Consider the following 17041-nt stretch of genomic DNA (forward strand, 5'->3'; position numbering starts at 1 on the left):
AATGGTATCTGGATCCTCTCTGCCACTTCCTCATTCCCAAGAAACCCAGGTGACCAGACCTGAGCACCATAATCCAGATGTGGTTGTATTCAAGTTTTATAAAGAGGAATGATAACTCTCTTATCTCTGCTTGTTAGTGTATTCTTCAATAACCAAATAATCTTGTAAGCTATCCTGGCTACTTTAGCAATATGCCTTCTAGACTTCAACTCTCCGTCTACTACCAACCCCAAATCCCTGGCTTCATCAATTTTCTGGAGTACAATTTCCTCAATGTGGTACACAACTTATAATCATTGTATCCCAAATGCAAAGCATTACACTTTTTCCACATTAAATTCACATCCATTATGTTTTACCCATGCTGTCAGCCTATTCAAATCATCCTTCAAGCTTTCTACGATTCTTTCTCAGCATTTATATAAATAACATTTCCTTCTCCCAGATCTCCGTCCCTCCCCCCAATCTTTGGTTGTCCATATTGTTAAAGTATCCCGTAATGATTACTCACTCATACTCAGTAATCCAATCTGCATGTGCATTCACTGCAGACTGAGTTACAAAATATACTGATTATAACAGTTTTCTATATTTTATGTATACTATTATTTTCACTCCAACTTTAAAATTTTATATTGAATCATTATCCTGTTATGTATTCTTAGTATATAGCACATGTATTCCATATTATTTCATAAAGGTGTCTTGGGGTGTCGGAAGAGTGTATTAAAGAAAAATGCTGTGCCCTCCCTACATCTTCTTAAATCTTCACGATCCATATCCATGGAGGTTTGCACTGAAGATGAGAAGAGAAAAGTGCAGACTCAAGAAATCATTTTGGATCTTGAGGGTAAATTGTTTTTATATGTACCATAACTTTTGAAAGTTATTATTGTTTTTTTTTTCTCCTCTGTTCATTACATATAAAAATCAGTGTTACTTTTTATTTTCATTAAAAAATTTATAGTTAGCTGGCTTGAAATCATATAGCCAGGAAAAGTAATTCAAAATAATGTTATGAATTTCACGTGTCAGCCTACACTGTGTAACCAGTGGAAATGATGGTTGTCAAATGAGTTGAAGGCAGAGTAATACATGTATTTTGCAGTGAGCCTTGTAGCTCAATAGTAACTTAAAATAATAATTGCTATTATTATTATTATTATTATCACATTAGCCTCCATGCAATCAGTGTGGGAGGTCCACTCATCAACATATTTATCATATCAAACCTTAACTTCATAGCACTCCTAGCAATCACAGTGCATTCTGGTAATCCATTCTATTCACCCATAATGCTAATACTAAATATACAATTTTTCCTTTTTGTTAGTAGCACATTAGGAGATGGGTCTATTCGATTATTCAGATTACATTCAGATTATGAAGAAAAAAAAAACAACAACAACAACTGGTGTCACTATTTTCTATGCTAACCAAACCACTACGTGGTAGATGTCTTTCATCCCATGTTGAGATACCACCACCTTGCTTATTAGAGATACCTGAAGTGGCTGCAGCCATGTTTGGTCACTAGAGCAAGAATTCTGGTCTCTGTTCCCCCTCCACTGTTTTTTCACATGCAGTGGAGACAGAGACCAGAACTGAGGGTACAGCAGTAAAACGGTTCCGAGGCAGGCTGCTCTACATGGAACTGAACCAGTTAGTAACGAATCTAGATGCTTCCCGATCAGCTAACATCAAATCATGCAACCACATATTTTGCCAGTTTGTGACTGGAGGGAAATCAGATACTGTACCTACAGAGGGAACTGTTGAGGCCACGTATGGACAGAAGACCAAGTTCTCTCTATGTGGGTGGTATGTTTACAAGTCTGTCACCTCTCATTGCATGTCCCACTTCCTCTTTATATCTTCTTCATCAAATACAATGGACTACAACCCAAAGAAATGCGATTTTACTTAAGATCTCAAAAATCCAACCCCCAAAAAAATCATAACATACAACAGAAATCCAACCAGACAAACCACCAAAATTAATTCATACCAAAAAAAAAAAAAAATTCCACTTCCACTTCACCAACATCCTAAACAGCAATATAAATTCCTATCAGAACCCCAGCTGGCAACCTCAACAGCTATCTCAACTGCCCAAACTACATATTACACAGCTCTTTCTGCCACAAGGAAGTACTTGTGCATTCATCAGAACCAACATGCCATGCCAGAGACTGCAAATCTTTGAATCCCCACTGTTTGATCTCCTTTGGCTCAAAATTTCTCTATCAAATCAACCTGCCCTTTTCATATACTCTCTCTCTCTCCCTCTCTCTCTCTCTCTCTCTGTTGCTCAACAAACTTTGTCCACCACTCTGACTTCTTCAGCTATCTCTATCTAAAGCTCAACTGTCTGCAGTCAAAATACCTCAATAGTGAGATCATCTTTCTTTGAGACTTCGATGTCCACAACTCCTGTTGGTTCCCCTTCTCCAGTTTCACTGATCAGGTAAGCAGGGATGCTAAGGTGTTTGCCATCAGCAATGACAAATCTAAAATCATCAATCTTCCTACCAGAATACCTGACAATCCCCTTCAATTTGCCCATATACTTGACCTCTTCCTAAAAGTTCCCCTTCTAGGTATACTGTGGTCGTCAGTTCTCCACTTGGTAACTCAGATCACAGCCTCATACAAGTCTCTTTTGCCACAGAATAACCTTCCCCCACCACCAGCTCACAGTCTCATGTCCTTTGACACTACAAGGGTGCCAACTTGGAGGACCTCTGTGTCATCTATTCCTCCTTCCCATGGTCCGACTGCTGTTTCAGTTCTTCTGATCCAAACCTGCTCAGACTGAATAATAGAAATCATCCTCACAAGAATGAAAACTTTCATCCCTTATTCCACTCCAAATTCTTGTCCACCATTCAAGCCTTGGTTCTTAAAATAGTGTGCTAATGAAAAGAAAAAAACCTCTGCTTACCATGAATGACTCAAGACCAAAACTTCAGCTGTCCACTCTGCCAATACTGCAGTTCACAACAGTTGTAAAAGAATCATCAACCAAGTCCAAGTAGGTGGGATACCATCATTGTACCCCAGAACTAAACCTATCCTGAATCGTCTCTTCAATCTATCCTACTCAACTAGCATCTACCCTACAACATGGAAACAGGTTCACATCTAGCCCATCCCAAATAAAGGTGTTAAAGTCAACCAACAAACTACCATCTGATTGCTGTCACCTGTTCTTTCTAAAATTATGGAGAAGGTCATCAACAACCAACTCTTAAACCACCTAGAGACATACCAACTAATCAGTGACTGCAGTATGGATTCTGCCAGTTGTGATCTACAACTGATCTTGCTTTCACTACCTACCTCTGGACTCAAGCCATAAAAAAATTTGGAGAACCTGATGTGGTTGCCCTCAACATTTCAAAAGCATTTAATCAGTTTGGCACAGTGGCCTACTTAGCAAATTGCCATCTTATGGTCTGCCTTCCACACTCTGCAACTGGATCGGCAACTGTCTTACTGGTCATGCACTCGTGTCATGGTGGATGGTTTCCTCTCCTCAGATTTCTCCACCAATGCAGAGTACCCCCCCCCCCAGGGTTCTGTTCGTTTATCCATTCTCTTCCTCTTCTATATAAATGACCTACTCTCACAGACTTTCAATCCTATCCATAGCTTTGCTGTACACTCCATTTCTCCTTTTCATTAGACAAACTTTGTAGTGCTCAAATATTAGAATCCTAGAGATCTACCACAACCAGTGACCTGAACTCAGATCCCATGGCTATATCTGAGTGAGGCAAGGACAACCTTGTAAACTTCAACGCCACTAAACCTCAGTCCTGTCTGATCTCTCACAAAGAAGAGCTCACATCTCTCCCCCTTACCTCTAGTAATACTGATATATCCAAACATGATCAGATTTCTCTTCTTGGACTGACCTGCACCTTTGATCTTTCCTGGCACAATCACATTTCAACTATAGCTTCTTGGTGCCAAAAAACAAGACACTGTTTCACACCCTCACAGCTGCTGACTCTATACAAAGCCAAAATCTACCTGGCCATGGACTATTGCTCCATATTTGGGGTAGTGCACCAAACTCCTCTCTAAGATTGCTTGATTCTATCCAGAAGAGGGCATTCTAGCTAATTAATGATCCCTCTCTGACAGACCCACTTCAATCCCTCTCTGAAAGATGTTCAATTTCTGCCTTTTACCTCTTCTACAGATACTTTCATAGACAATGCTCTGCTAAATTGGTCACTATTATTCTTGCAATCTCCTCCAAAATCATGAAAACAAGAACCACTGCTAACCAACACCCTTTTACAGTCCGTCTTGAAACTCACCGAACCAACTTTGCTCTGCCTCTTTCATTCCATCTACTTTTGTCCTTTGGAACAGTCTCCCCCACTCTACCTTTCCCAAATATTACAACCCTCAGCTGTTCAAGCAGAATGTGAACAGACTACTCCTTTCTTCTATTCTTCTTGCCCACACACGGCACTAATCTGCTACGGATCTTGTGGCCTTTCTTGTGTGGATCACATGTATAAAAAAATGAGATCAGGAATTGTTATCTATATGTGCAATTTATGTCCTTGCTTTTAGTTATAATGTTTAAGGACTTTTGTTTAGTACATATTATTATCACCATGATCATTATTTGAACATTTCCATGGAGTTCTAGAACATCATGGGAAGTCCATATTATCCCATTCGTGGGAAGCTTACTCTAACCCACATAATGCCTATTATATGTTTCCTTAAACTATTTTGCTGACAGTGCACTTTCTGTCAGCATCATATTGTGTGTTTTTTCTTTAACCCAGTGGTAGGTAATTGTTTTTCTTATCCTATAGTAATACTACTGTAGTTATGTGTGTTCACAGAGTTTGATTTGCCTGTTTTGAGGGATGAAAAACCTGAGTTTTTGGAAGAAAAAATCCTCCACTAATGTATGAGACTGGCTAACTCACATTTGATTGAAAAGCCCTGATAAAGGCTCTTCATATAATAGGTGGGATCCGAACCCAGGTCTTTTCATTCAAAGGGATCCTTCAAGACCAACTGAGCTAAGGAGGCTCAGCATCACAGCAACAATAACTAAAGATAAGCTGACTTCCTGCCATCATTCTTGTTCTTCAACTTTTGCATAGATGATGATGAATCAGATAACCTCCTACCATACTAGAAACAGTAACATATGTCTCTTGTGGTGATCTTTGAGCAAAAGGTCATTCAAAGAATCTTAAATAATCCAGATATCACAGTCTTCTCGACTTGATGCTATTCTTCCAGTTGTACTTAAAAGTTGTGGTCTGGAACTAATACCCATCCTGTATTGACTTTACACCCCTCTATATTTATCTGGCATCTACCCCACAGCCTGGAAGCTAGCCTGTACTCAGTGCATTCAAAAAAAAAAAAAAAAAAAAAAATAATAATAATAATAAAATAAATAAATAAATAATAATTTCTGCCATCAAATTATCACCTTGTTACCCTTATCCTCGTTCCTCTTAAAAATGGTCAGAGCAAAAAAGAAGACTAAATATCATGAAAAAGTATCTCAGGTAAAGAGTGTGGGGGAGCCGATGCTAAAACCTTAAAAGTTACATACACCTCTATTATCTGACCCATAATGGAATATGCTTTGACATCTGGATGCAAACATCACAAACCAGTTTAGACAAGCTTATAAAAATTCAGGAAAATGCAGCTAGAATCATGTGGACTAAGGAATACAACTCCTGGAAAAATAGCAGAATTTGAATCCATCCTTGTTCCTTTAAAAATTAGATGGCAAGCAAATCTTACTAAACTTGTAGAAAAAAAGAGCCAACCTTGCACATCATAGAACAAGTGAACTTTTGGCAACCAACAAACAGAATAAAGAAAAAATCAACAATGCATGAAATCATGGAAAATAAAATTCCCTTGAATTGTCCAGATAAAATAGCCAACTACCCAGCATTTCCTCCAAATCAAAACAGGAAAAATATAGTTATTAATTTTGAAATAAGAAAACATGAGAAAAAAAACCTAGTAAAACCTGAAATCTTGAGATCATTAACTCTTTCAAAAATAATGAAATATGGACACAGATGGCTCCAAAAATCCAAATGGCAATTCTGGGAGTGGTGTACTCATCTATGTTCTCAAAATATAGAACTAAAATCAACCAATAGTATAGGATGCAACTCATACCATGCAGAATTAATAGCCATTAACACAGCATTGCAACATTTGGATAAACAAAACCCAAAGAATTTATATTTTTCACAGATTCCTTAGCAGCCCTTCAAGCTATTAAGAACTGCTACACTAGCCATGAAGAAGTACTTAGAGACAGCAAAAACATAAACAAACTACATAAGGATTCCAAAATAGTTTTCCAATGGATTCCATCCCATGTGGGATTAAAGGGAAATGAAACTGCAGATGAGGTAGCAAAACACGCTGCAATAAACAAGATATACCACAGATTTCGATCTTTTTAAAACTACTCAAAAAGAAAATATAAAAAGAACGATTCTCCAGGACATGACTCACCACTGGTATTCAGGAGAAAAACCAGGAGCTACCATCAACTCCAAGTTTAATCACTGTGCCACTACCATGATCTCTTGCCTCAAGACCGGCCACACAAGAGCAATGGCATAAAAGTCACCATCTGCAAAATCTGTAACATCGAGGAAGCATCACAATGCATTTACTAACTTGTATAAATATTTCTAAATGTGAATTTTATAACAACCCAGAAATGGTGATGTATAAAATACATGAATTTGACCTCTATGATCTGGTGTAATAATATCATGGCATAATAATAATAATAAAAAAATTTTAAAAAATGGTGGAGATAGTCATCAACAGTCGACTTTTCCAATACCTGAAAGCCCACCAACTAATTAATGATCACTAGTATGCTATTTTAAATCTCCACAGAAGATCTCCTAGCCTATATCATGCATCTATAGATATGTGCCATGAAAATGTCTGATGAAACCTTGCTCATGACATTTCCAGAATATTTGATTGGATCTGGCATTGAGTCTTATTTAGCATATTGAAATATTTTGATTTAGATTCCACTCTCCATAACTGGGTAGCGAACTTTCTCTTTAGTTGATCACTTCACATCTTTCTGTCTTTAGAATTCTCCACTAATGTAAAAGTGCCCCAGACTCTGTTCTGCTTCCTTCTTCTATGCTTAAATATCCATCTTTCACTGACCAATAATGAACTTATCCATTAGAAGTATACTCCATTCCTGCTACTTATTTAACAAATCATGCAATTCACAAACATTCCAAACTTCAAAATTTTCTGCATTCTTTGCCTTAAACATAGATCTTCATACCATTCTTTCTTTAGTGGGATTTGTTTCCATCTTTTCCTGACCACCAAAAAAACATCTAAAATACTTAATACACAGATTTCTAGACTGGAGACGACATTTATTTCTAGCTTCCTTGGCATCAGAAAAAAAAAAGAAAAAAAAAACTTGGTATTCTATCATACTCAAGATGATACTTTTCACCTATACCAACTTTATACAAATCCCAAACTCAAACCACCTTAGAATACTGTTGCATGTTTTGGATAATAAACCAAAAAGAAAAAAAATCTCCTTCCTGTATTCAAAAGAAAACAAGTTTGGCTAATAGGTGAATCCTTGCTCACTTAACTCACCTTCATTCACTCTGTCACATACTGTTCTATTCTGTTATATTTTTTCTGCGGATTCTTCTATGGAGGCTCTCTGCTGAGCTGGTATCCATAATTTTTCTGCTTTAACTAAACCTAATAAAACATGAACAGCAACTGCCCAGTGTCATCTTACCATCTAGATGCAAATTCACCAAACCTGCTTCTCCTTTTCTTCTTTCATTCTGTCTGCCATTATTGTCTGGAATAGCCTTTCTCACAAAGTGTTTCCCTAATCATCACAGATTCTAGCTTTTCAAGTAAAATATTAGTAGGTTCCTTCTCCCTTGACCCTCCCTTGACCCTCCCTTGACTCTCTCCCTTGACACTATACATATCTATGTATATATATATATCCATAAACCTCTTACACACTTTATATATACTCATGCTGCTGTCCACACAAAAACAGGTGACCAAATCTGAACACAGTGGTCCAAATGTGATCATATGAATGCTTTATGAAAAGGGACAATAACTTATCTCTGCTAATAGGTCTGTTTTTTTTTTTTCAATATTTCAGCAATCCTTTATGCTGTTGTGCTTACTTATACAACATATCCTCTGAACTGTTATTATTATTAACATTATTGCACGCAATGCTCATCGAACTGATTTAGTGTGTTTACATTCACAACACACTCAGGTAATGCATTCCACTCGCCACCACTCTCCATGCAAAGAACCTGCTCCTCTCTCCTCTGCTTACACTCTCCTTATATAGTTTCCATCGATGGTATCTTGTTCTACCTTCCCTCTCCTATTCTATGAAAAATCTCTTCCATGTCAACTGATAACAACCTCTGACTAGCTTATGTGTCTCAATCATACTCCCCCCCCCTTCCTCATATTCAAGGCTTTGAACTTCTATTTGCTCAATCTGTCCTTGTACTCCACATTCCAAAGACCACTGACCACCTTTGTGAATCTTCTATGGACCTTTTCTAACATATCCTCATCACCACCATGAAAACCTGGCAATCAAATCTGTGTACAGTAATCCATATGAGGTCTGATCAAGGCATTATACAATGGCATCATAACCTTTTATTTCTGTTTGTCAGGGTCTTCCACATCATTGCCATTATCCAATGTGACATCTTCACAACTTTTGCAGTGCGGCCCCTAATTTCAGGTCCTTGTCCATCATCACTCCTATCTTATCTTCATGTTATCTCCATCTTCATATCTGTTCACTATCATTTTTGGATGCTTAGTCTCATCAAATGCAGTTGTCATTGATATTACGCACAATTTATAATCTCTTTAATTTAAAATTAATAACTTTTTGCAGTCGACTTGGCATCAATTGTCATTTGTGCATAGCATCAGTCTTTTCAAATTCACTTGTAGATAGATCTCTCTATATTAGTCTCATTTACTTTTGTTCTCCCTCAGAATAAACAAATCTAAACACTGAACCCTGTGTGTCATTTATTCATGTCACTAGCTTTATATCCATCTTTAAATGGAGTGGATATGAAGTTTATAGTTTACAATTTACAGAATAATGGCCTTTTTGTATCAGATGCCTTTGCTGTGTTCAGCAGTATCATGGTGTAATAATTTCTTTTATCAACTTAGCTATTACTTTATTATAGAAAGTGAGTAAATTGCCAAGCCACATGCAATATGCATTTTCACATTATTATAATTTGTGCATCTTGTAGAATGGATAGATGCGTTGTGCAGAAAGATGTCTGCACAAGATATGAACGGCACTCGATATGAACAGAGCCAAGACAGATAGATATCTTGGCTCTCTTCTTATCAAAGTTTTGCAATATCCTAAGTAACTCCAGTTCATCACTTCTATCCCCCCACATCTATTTTCATCAAGCAAACCACATTAGTCTCTTTCTTTTGCTGTTATCACCTTTCTACCTTTAAGGTTATTAAAGAGGAAGGCAGTCATTAAAGTTATCCTCCCCAAATCATTCTTTCTTTGACTCCCTACATAGTGAAAGAGTCCTGTGGGATTTCCTTTAGTCTACTTAGCTATTTTCCTCACATAATCTGTTGTCTTTCTTACCATATTAGTCACTCTTCTAACCTGCACTTAGTACAGGTTAGAAGAGTGACTAATATGGTAAACTTAGAAGAGAGACAAAAAGTACAGTGTGCTTTTTGCTGCTCATGAGCTTGCACATTTATATTCCTTCTACATTTTGTTTTTGGGAGCATCTATGATGTTATTTATCTGTTTAGCTGTTAGCTAATTTATCTTCCTGCAGGGCAACAGTTATCTAGTCTTGTACAGATATGGCAGGGAGTTTTTCATCATGCATAATAGCTGAACCAATTAGAAAAACACATGCAATTTACAGAAACAATACACTGGCCTTGTGGCCTTATTTGCTTTGGCTATAATCCCAAATAACAATATAACGAAAGCAGCAGCAGGTTAATACTGCTTCCCTCAAACATCTGTTGAGCATGTCACATGTACTACTAATTGCTTTCTCTTTCATTTTCTGACTTTGTGGTAGTCCACAGGCAAAAAATACTAGTGATGTTCCATAGTCCATACTCAAATTATGACAAACTGAGGATCAGGTGTGATATAAAGGTTAGTAGAACAAAAGAAGGCCTACATGGCACTAATGAGATATGCGAAATTTAGGTTCTTCAGAAATACAGTGATGTCTCACTATTTACATTTTTATCATATTTTATCATATATATATATATATATATATATATATATATTATTCATATATAAATGATAGCCAGTGCTTGAATGCATTTGAAGAGTTGGAGTGTCTATCAAAGTATTATTATTATTATTTTGTGACACCTCCAAGGAGTCTGACCACTACATCAACCCCAGCTACTGCCCACCACCACCACCATCACTAGTATTTTTTGTCTGTAAATTGCATGTGTTCTGAAGGGCTGATTTGTCTGTATGTGGGATAAAAAAAAACTGAGTTTCCAGGAGAAAAAACCCTGCTACCTCCGTATAAGATCAGCTAACTCACCTTCAATTGAAAAAATCTATATAAAGATTCCAACTGTCATGACGAGAATCAAACTTAGACCTTTTCCAATCGAAGGGTGCGAAATACCGTCATTTTTCCAATTGTGCTACAGAGGCATTGATCGTATTGATCATTAAGAGAATGGATCTGCATTCTCACTGAAACTAGAGTTGTTACAGTGGAGATATACATACATGTGTGTGTGTGTGCACGCATGCATGCGTGCAGGTAATCTTGAGGAAAGTTAATGTGAGAATGGAATTATTACAGAATAAGGAAATGTAGTATATCTCAGATTACTGACTGGAATGGAGTGGTCATTTAAAGGAGGATGTATCCATGTTTATGCATGTGTGCGTGTGTGTGCATGCATGCAGGCATGACTGGAATGTAGTGCTCATTTAAAGGAGGCTGCATCAGGAATAATGGGACAGTCGGCACTGGTTCATTAAACATTCCTTAAAAATTATCCACATTAGTGAGACTTGATTGATGAAGGAGAATGCAAAGGATTTGCATTTTCATGAATATCAGAAAGAACAGGAATGAGAATAATTTGTTGATGACCGCAAAAGAATTGTGACAATGAGAATAGGAAATTAGCAGGAAGATAGTAGGGATACATCTGAAGCTACCTGGTGTAATTTGGAGGTCAATCATTAGGGCAAAATATATTATAATTTTTTTTATAAGCCTAGGGATACAAAGGAAGATAATGTGTGAAATATAATAGCAAATTATCTCAAAGCGCTCTGTGAGTACTCATTATAGGAAATTTTAACTATGATGACACGATGATTCCTAAAACAATCAATAAGTGACAGAGAGGCCATTGTGGTTTGAGAATGTTGGATTATATAATATAATGGCATTAGATGATCTGTTTAATTATAGCCACTTTTTTCTCCCAAATTAAGTCTTGAGAGTGAACATGAGGTCTTAACCAGGCATGTAGCGTGAATATGTTAAATATAAAGCAGATAATGGATGCACTGGTCTGGCCCACAGTGGTATTCAATTTTATTATTATCCCTGAGACCTCCAGGAAGTCGAGGGCTCATCAAGGGGCTGTAAATCACCCAAACCAGCTATCATACCTTTCCTTAAATTCATTCACGCTAGATGCACTCACTACCCCTAAGGGCAAATTATTCCATTCACTCACTGCTCTCTGGGATAAAAACTTAGCTCTTCCCCTTCCCCCCTTTCTTGACTGCAAATAAATTTAACTTCCATGGATGCCTCTGTGTTCTCTCCCCACCTTTCATATAATGAAAAATTTCATCAGTTGATATCCTATAACACCCATTCAAAAGTTTATAGACCTCTATCATATCACTCATCTTTCTCCTGTTAACCAGAGTCTGAAATCCACATACTCACAATTTGTCTCCATAATCTAAATCCATAATCCAGATATAATCTTTGTAACTCTTCTTTGCCCTTTCCACAGCTTCTTTATCCCCTTGGAACCAAGGGGATCAAATCTGCTCACAGTAATCCAGGTGTGGTCTTATCGAAGCCTTATAAAGAGACAAAATGACTCCCTTATCTGTACATATCAAGGTTTGCTTCTACATTGCAATTATCCTCTGAGTTGTATTTGCAACTTTTGCTATGTGACTTTTGAACTTCAAATTCCTATCCACCGATACGCCAAGATCCCTTGCTTCCTCAGTTTTTTCTTCTAGCATAACCCTACTATTATAATATGCCACTGCAAATCTCATCATGCCAAAGTGCATAACTTTACACTTACTAACATTAAACCGATAGCCATTTTCATTTGCCCAAATTTCCAGCCTATTCAAATCATTTTGTAGTTGCTGAATATCAGTAGCATGACCCTGATTGCCCTTCCTATCTTCGCATCATCGGCAAACAATTGCACATCTCCTGTTAGACCCTGCCTGATGTCATTAATGTATAGATTGAACAACAATGGACCAAGGACTGAACCTGAAGGTACACCACTGGTCACCTTAAATCTAGCAGATTCACACCCACTGTATACCACTTTTTGGTATCTGTCTGCCAACCATCCCGAGATTCAAGTCAAGAGTTTATATTCCAATCCCATATTCTCCAGTTTATGCAACAGCCTTTCGTGTGATATCCCATCAAATTCCTTAGAAAAATCCAACATTATCATAGTGTATCCATTCCCTTTACCCAACTCAGCCGTGACATTGTTATAAATATGAGCAAATTGATAAAACATGACCTTCCTAGTAAACCCATGGTGTTCCTTGCAGAGTGTAGCATGTTTGTCTACCCACTTCTGTATCCGAGTTCTTACCAACTTCTCTAAAATCTTCACTACCACACCAGAGATACTAATAGGTGAGTAGTTAGACACATAAGTTTTTGCACCACCGTTGTGCAATGGAACTATTATACATTCCTGTGGTATCATTCTTAGCTGAGACTCAAGTTAAAGAAAAATATGAAAGGCTTGAACATTCTTTTAGCAAGCTAGCTGATATTCCATCTGTCCCTATAGACAAATTCTTATCTAGGTTATGCAATAGCTCTTCAGCCTCATTTTCATGAACCTCTAACTCTTCATCCAATATAGCAGTAGCACTGTGCACCATATTACATACACCTGGTTGATATATCTTAGCAAAGTGAGCACTCATTAACTGAACAATCTCATTAGTTTCCGACACTTGAGTACCATCTGCTCAATAAAGTTATTCTTCCACATTCATGTTCTTTCTTTTACTTGTGGCATAATGATAAAATTCTTTTGGATTGCCTTTAACTTGCATGGTCAATTTCTTTTCATACTGCAATTTAGCTTTTCTCACAATACTTGTTATGATAAAACTTGTTACTTTTTTGGCCTGAACTTTATATATTTCATAACTCCTCTCACTCTTATTCTCATAATATTCTTTCCACATCATCTTCTTCTTGTGGATTTCTTGCTTAATAAGGTTGGACATCCCTTTTGCTCTCAACCTATTTATTCTTCGAACACCAGGGATGCATTCAGATAACGCCTCATTTAAGCACTTTTTCAAAGTTTCCCGTGCATTGCTGACATTTTTTCCATTCAGTAACTGATACCATGTGACCAAAGATAGTATTCTCCTAAGTTGATCATAATTTCCAGCTTTGTAGTTCAGCATGTAACCTGTTTTAATCGGAGCATCAATACAATTAGATACTTCCCAAGAAAGTACAGCATGATCACTGTCACCAATTTGTGGTAAAATAGCCATATTCTTGATAGTGACCCCTTCTGATGCTATGATCAAATCCAAAACTCTTTGACCTCGATTTCCTTCTTTTACATGCTGCTTGAGAAAGTTATCTCGCAACAATTCAATAAATTCCTGTTCTTTCTGATCATGAGATTTCTCTTCTACCCAATCAATGTTTGGAAAATTAAAGTCACCCTTCATTTGATACCCAGAAAGCTAAATCTGGTGAAGAAGAAAATAGAGTTACCAGGTCAGATGCTGGCATGCTGCTTGTTACTTTACAATTGTTTTCCTTCATGTGCTTTCTTGGCCTGTGGGAATCTGTCCTAGAAATTAACAACACACAGGTCTACTTTCAAACCAAAGGATTGAATATACAACAATGTGACATAAAACTTAAGGCTTTGAAAGCATTTCTAACTGAAAATAGGGATGAATCAATTAACAATTCAGTTGCTTAAGCCAAACAATTTTGTGATGATTTGGGGATAGTCATGGATCGTTGGTGTAGAAAGAAGAAACTGATGGCAGGTGACGAATCACGAGATGCTGAATTGTCATACGAAACTGAGTTGAGGAGAGAAATGTTTTTTTCCATTGGACAGAGTGATCCAAGAAATCACTAGTTAAAACCATTCCAATATTATTAATATACAAATCGAACAACAATGTCCCCAAAACTGACCCCTGAATGATATAATCACGTAATCACAAGAAAGATATTTATTTAACCAAATATTTCGGTCTGGAAATAGCAGACCATCGTCGGTGGTATTACAAGAACAGTTTAAAAAATATACAAGCTAGAATACTAACAATAGATCGTTGAAATTAGAACATGCCGCGTGATGTTATATCACTAAGTATGAAACGAAATATTTTGAAGTAGAAACATGATTGAATTTGCTATTAAAAAAAAAAAAAAAAAAAAAAAAAAAAAAAAAAAAAAAAAAAAATTAATGAGTAATCTTGATTAGGCTTTCCCAGATTTTTGATATAGATATGCAGTCATTACGATTCAGGTTGGGATGATGCAGCAAGGCCTCCACGCTTTCCTTGAACAAACGTTCGAACCTATAACGGGATCTATGTAAGAGGCGCGTTTTGGACCAAAGGATGCTGTGGTCAGTTTCAATCCCGTGTTGAGCCAAACCAGACTTTTCAGGTTTATTGTGAAGAATGGATGATTGATGTTCTTGGATTCTTTTTTCAAGAGAACGTCCAGTCTGTCCAAAGTAAGAGAGATCACAGTTGCAAGGAATTTGATAAACTCCAGGAAGAGATAAAGTTGAGCGTTTGTCTTTAGGAGAAGGAAAATGAGAAGACAATTTGTTAATAGGAGAATACGTAGCTGTTAAATCATATTTCTTCAAAATTCTTGCGATAGGTTCTGAAATACCGGAGATATAAGGAATAGGTACTCGACGTATTGAATCTTTGTTGTTTTGTGGAGGATTATAAGATGTAAGAAGACGTTGAATACTTTTTTCAGAAAAGCCATTGAGTTTCATGTGTTGCTGGATAGTAGAAAGTTCTTTCTGTAGATAATCAAAAGTAGAACAATTAGTTTTGGCTCTTTTGATGAGACATTTTATAATTCCTGTTTTATGACATGGATGATGGGCTGATTCTTTCAGAATATAACGACCTGTGAATGTTGGTTTCCTGTATACTGTAGTTGTAAGAATATTTGAAGATGATCGGATGAGGAGAACGTCTAAAAAAGATAACTGGTTGTTTTCTTCTAATTCCATAGTAAACTTTATGCGATGATGTAAGGAATTAATACTGTTTAAAAAGGAAGATAAAGTGTTTTTACTGTGAGGCCAAATAGCAAATATGTCATCTATATATCTTACCCAAAAAGATGGTTGAGGGAAACTAGATGTGAAGAGGACTTTTTCTAAATGTTCTAAATAAAAGTTGGCTAAAGCTGGAGAAAGAGGACTTCCCATGGCTGTTCCTTCTACTTGGCTATAAAATTTGTTTTGACATATGAAATAACCAGAATGTATAACGAAATCGAATAGTTTTATAATATCTTGAGGAAAGATGTCAGCAAGTAGTTTTAAAGTTTCTTTAAGAGGTACATTGGTGTATAAAGATTCTATATCAAAACTAACCATAAGATCTGTAGGTTGTAATGAGACATCTTTTAATTTTTCTAAGAAATGTGAGGAGTTTTTTAAAAACGAACTGGAGTTGCCAATGTAAGATTTCAGTAATTTAGCTAGATATTTGGCTATACGGTAAGTAGGAGAATCAATGCAATCTACTATTGGACGAAGAGGATAGTCAATCTTATGGATTTTTGGAAGGCCATAAAATCTAGGAGGTCTTGCAAAATGAGTTTTAAGTCTTTCAATTGTGTCTTTCTCCAAACTGATGACTTCATCAAGGAGAGAATTTAATTTCTTTAGTTGTCTGTTGGTTGGATTATAATCAATTTCTTGATATGTGGAGCGATCTCGAAGCAAAAGAGAAAGTTTTCTTCTGTAATTTACTGAGTCCATAACTACTGTTGCTTTTCCTTTGTCAGCTTTAGTGATAATGAGGTGATTATTTTTTCTCAAGGACTGTAAAGATTTCATTTCAGAAGGAGATATGTTAGAAGGAGGAAGTTTAGCCTTAAGTAGAGAAGAAGCGACTTCTAGGCGAAGAGCATTAGCTTTATCGCTGGTTAGATGATTAAGATTCCTTTCAATGTTAACTAGGAAATCTAGATATGGTATTTTATTTGGAACAATAGAAAAATCATGTCCTTTTGAAAGGATGAGGGTTTCGCTTTTAGTCAAAGGACGTCCGGATATATTTACAATCCAATTATCTGGAATTATGAATGGCTTGGATTGTTTAGACGAAAGAGCCTCATATTTACGGTTAAGATGTTGACTTAGTTTATTATAAGCACGTTGAGTAGAACGTTTAGCTACATTTAGAACTATGTGAGAAAGATGTGGATCCAAATTTGTGGATATATAGGTGCGTAAATCAGAAGTCTGATGACTGTGAATAGCAAGATCACGTTTAGCAGCTTTAAGTTGATTACGGATTAGAGATAAACTTGTGTTCCGGTAAATATTATGAGCTCCAGGAGATTTTATTGTTTCTTTAATCTTAGCGAAATTGGGAATAATCTTGTTGTCGCGGCAC

General features: G+C 36.7%; 1 protein-coding gene across 1 annotated transcript in view; it reads left to right on the plus strand.

The window, feature by feature from the left end:
- The window catches only part of LOC150107476 (uncharacterized), a 574892-nt gene that overhangs the window by 49528 nt on the left and 508323 nt on the right, over positions 1–17041 (plus strand). The window contains exon 2 of the mRNA XM_090392109.1: positions 701–850. Coding sequence (XP_090248235.1) covers positions 701–850 — 150 coding nt within the window. The remainder of the gene's footprint in view (positions 1–700; positions 851–17041) is intronic.

This window comes from Typopeltis vanoorti, chromosome 4, assembly GCF_054136105.1.
Source record: "Typopeltis vanoorti isolate ZY-2024b chromosome 4, IOZ_Tvanoo_1.0, whole genome shotgun sequence".
Lineage (NCBI taxonomy): Eukaryota > Metazoa > Arthropoda > Arachnida > Uropygi > Thelyphonidae > Typopeltis > Typopeltis vanoorti.